Below are 3,561 nucleotides of genomic sequence, written 5' to 3' on the forward strand. Positions count from 1 at the left end.
CAAATGTTTGGGGACAATATTGGTTGTATTATTTGTTTATTTGTTTACAATCATTGAAAACTGTTTCCGCATGGCTGTGAAAAGGTATATCTGTTGGTGATTTTTGTAAGAACTAACTTTTTACACTGAATAAAATGATACTTATAAATTACTATATTTGTTGATGCATATTTTGTCCAATCTTTGTAGTTAAGATTTCCCTTCACTGGAACTAAGGGGCCTAGTCCGGACCATGAAAAACAGCCACACATTATTCCTCCACCAACTTTTACAGTTGGCACTATGCATTGGGGAAGGTAGCATTCTCCTGGCATCCGCCAAACCCAGATTCATCCGTCAGACTGCCAGATGGTGAAGCGGGATTAATCACTCCAGAGAACGCGTTTCCACTGCTCCAGAGTTGGTGAGCTTTACACCACTCCAGCCCACGCTTGGCATTGCGCGTGGTGATCTTAGGCTTGTATGCGGCTGCTAACGATTGTAACTCAGATGTAACTTACCCATGCAGTGGACCCAGTGCGTCTCCAGAGTCCTGCAATGAGTGACTACAGAGATCCGCCAGGCTCAGGTGTTCCAGTGCGCACATCACATGCACGTCTGATAGACATCTTGGGTCAAATCTTCCCCAGTGACACAGGTACTATTCTAAGCATACAGTATGTGTGTGATACCTCCTTTGAGCCTTTGTGTCATCCCAGGTCCCAAAATGCTCGTCCACCATTAGGTTGACCGTTTACTCACTTGAGCAAGGCAGCAGATCCACAGTTAATCCCAACCTAAGATTATGGTGCCGGCTAATCCCTCTTAATGTTGGCAGTGACCTGACCAGGCCTGCTAATGTTTGAACTGTCAATGTGGCCAGCAGGACTGAGGCCCACAAGACGTTGATGCACCAATAAATCCTATCAACCTACTGTAGGCAATGTCAGGTCACGAGCAGTTCACTGGGTGGCTGTTGAAAGAAAAGGGTTTTCATGATGTGAGGTAGATCAAATAAAATCCCTGGTTTCCACAAAACACGGTTGGAAGTTTCCCTGAATCACGAAGGAATAAGCAAGAAATCCAGAATCCTCCAACCAGAATTTCTGGAAAAGCTGTGAATTTCGGTAAGGTTACCAGATTTTGGCAACCCCTAGCAACAAGAAAAAAGATGGGGTTGTGACTTTTTTTATTGGAAAGCTCAGTTGAACAAAACAGACAGTCAAACACACATTTACCATAGTAAATGGTCCTCAGTCGCCAGCTAGAGTAGGATGAAGTTGTCTCTGATCTAAGACCAGTTTTACATTCCCCCTCCTAGTCCTAATGGTTAGAGTTTGTGGATGGTAAACTGATCCTAGATCAGTAGAGCCAGCTGGTAGAGCAGCTAGTGTAGCTGCAAAGCTCCTCAGGTTTGAACCACAGGTTGATCTCTGTGTTGGCACTCTCTATGGAGTCACTGCCATGGATGATGTTCCTGAAAACAACAAGGGAAGAAAGATGGAGACTTAACGATGGGTTAATTAGTGTCTCTGGATAGAGTTTAGCAAGTACTGGACTTCACCGATGCAGAGGTTTTAAAATATCAACACACGTTACTTAGTAAATGCTTTTGTGTGTTATCTGTTGTGTGTGTAACTAAACGCTGCTTTCTTTTCTCGTATCATGTGCAGTGGTGTGGTGCGATGAATTTTCACCTGCCCACTTGGATGCAGTAGTCCCCTCGGATGGTGCCGGGTTTGGAGTCCGCAGGGTTGGTCTCTCCCAGCATTACTCTGCCGGTCTTCACCATGTTGAACCCTTCCCACACCTGGCACCCACACACAGATGGATAACACTGTACTAACCAAGTAGTCTTTATGATCTTCCATTTCGAGGCACAGCGGTCAAATACATTTCAAAATACGAGTACTAATGTGAATATGTTCAAGCCTGGCGGCTCAAAGCTATAATCTGACAGTGGTACAGGTAGTGAACGCATGCACTGTGAAATGGTATTAGAAGCATTACAGTGTGCAGGCTTTTCTGTGTTCTTGTAGGAGAAACTAGACCATTGCACCACTTGTCAATGAACACATCAAGGAAAGTCTGTCCTACCATGGCCACCACTGGTCCTGAGGTCATGTAGCTGACAAGGCCTGGGAAGAAAGGTCTGTCCTCCAGGTCAGCGTAGTGCTCCCTCAGCAGAGACTCCGGGGCCTGGGTTAGTCAGACACAACAGGTAGTCAGAAATATCAATAATCCACCATAACCATAGACATACACGAGGCAGATCACAGCAAAATACAGCGGGCCATGTTTGAACACCAGTGGTAGAATAGCAGAAGTAAAGCAGTGGAGGCTGCTGAGGTGAGGACAGTTCATCATAATGGCCGGAACGGAGCTAATGGAATGCTATGAACACATGGAAACCATGTGTTTGATGTATTTGATACCATTGCACCTATTCCGCTCCAGCCATTACCACGAGCCCGTCCTCCCCAATTAAGGTGCCATCAACCGCCTGTGAAGTAAAGGAACCTGTAACAGTCACGTCGCAACAAAACAAGGGTTTCATAAAGCTATAGCCTAAATCTGGATACACTCTGCTATAGTGTATATAGCATCAATCACATGAAGTCACTAGAGTTTATAACTAGGTAACCGTTGAGTGCATGTGTTTAACCTTTAAACAGCCCATTGCAAACAGTGACTATTATCGGTGGGCACTTCTGATCCCTGGGTTCGTAGGTCACAGGCAGCCCTCTTGGCCACAGACCAACGCAGACAGGATCAGGAGACCTATGCTAAACATACATGTGGTTAAGAAAAGCCAGCAAGCTAATCTGCTCACTAGGACCTACCTCAAGGACTAGATGAGGCCCCACTGTACTGCACTGTATGTCCAAACAATGTGTATTGTATGCCCAAACAATGTGTATTGTATGTCCAAACAATGTGTATTGGCAGTTATTGCTTAGATGATTTGTGTGCTTATTTAGAAAAGCTGTCAGATAGCCTGTTTACATAACAGACAGGCCTGCCATTCAGGTCTACCTATTGGCTATACCATTTTGTCTAGTAATGCGCTGAAAGTGTATAGGACTACAGCCTACATATAAAATAATAGAGATTCCAGTAAGTAGAATAACGTACCTGGATGAATTTCATCCCCACCATTTTGAAGCCCTTTAGCTCAAATCTCTTGATGATTTCTCCAACAAGCCTCCTCTGAACTCCATCTGGCTTGATGGCAATGAAAGTCCGCTCCTCGTTCGACATGGCGCTATGAGGATAGAAGATAAGGAATAGAGAGAAGAGGGAGAAAGCTACACAGTGACAGAGGAGAGTGTGATATGAGACAGAAAGAGAGGGAAGGAGGGGGTTAAGAGATCGAGGGGATGGAAGAGAGAGAGGATAGAAAAGAGAGAGAGGTGAATTCCACCGACTATAAGAAAACGTGATGCACATTTGGCACATTCAGCTTGGGGTCGCGGTGCCGAGGCCCCCGACTCCCATCATGGGTCAATCTCATGAACGGAGCCAATGACACTGAGCACACTGGACCCCCTTAGCAAGGTAACCCCTCTGCCTTCCATTTGA

The 3,561-nt window shown here is 45.3% G+C and overlaps 1 protein-coding gene across 1 annotated transcript; it reads right to left on the reverse strand.

The window, feature by feature from the left end:
- Window positions 1-1,341: 1,341 nt before the first annotated feature.
- Window positions 1,342-3,240, reverse strand: nme2a (NME/NM23 nucleoside diphosphate kinase 2a). The gene is made up of 4 exons (XM_038975251.1): window positions 3,115-3,240; window positions 2,077-2,178; window positions 1,677-1,789; window positions 1,342-1,456 (listed from the first exon to the last, which is right to left on the reverse strand). Exons 1-4 carry the CDS (start codon window positions 3,238-3,240, stop codon window positions 1,342-1,344), a joined length of 456 nt encoding a protein of 151 aa, XP_038831179.1.
- Window positions 3,241-3,561: the final 321 nt, after the last annotated feature.

This window comes from Salvelinus namaycush, chromosome 35 (genome assembly GCF_016432855.1).
Source record: "Salvelinus namaycush isolate Seneca chromosome 35, SaNama_1.0, whole genome shotgun sequence".
In the NCBI taxonomy this organism is placed as follows: Eukaryota; Metazoa; Chordata; class Actinopteri; order Salmoniformes; family Salmonidae; genus Salvelinus; species Salvelinus namaycush.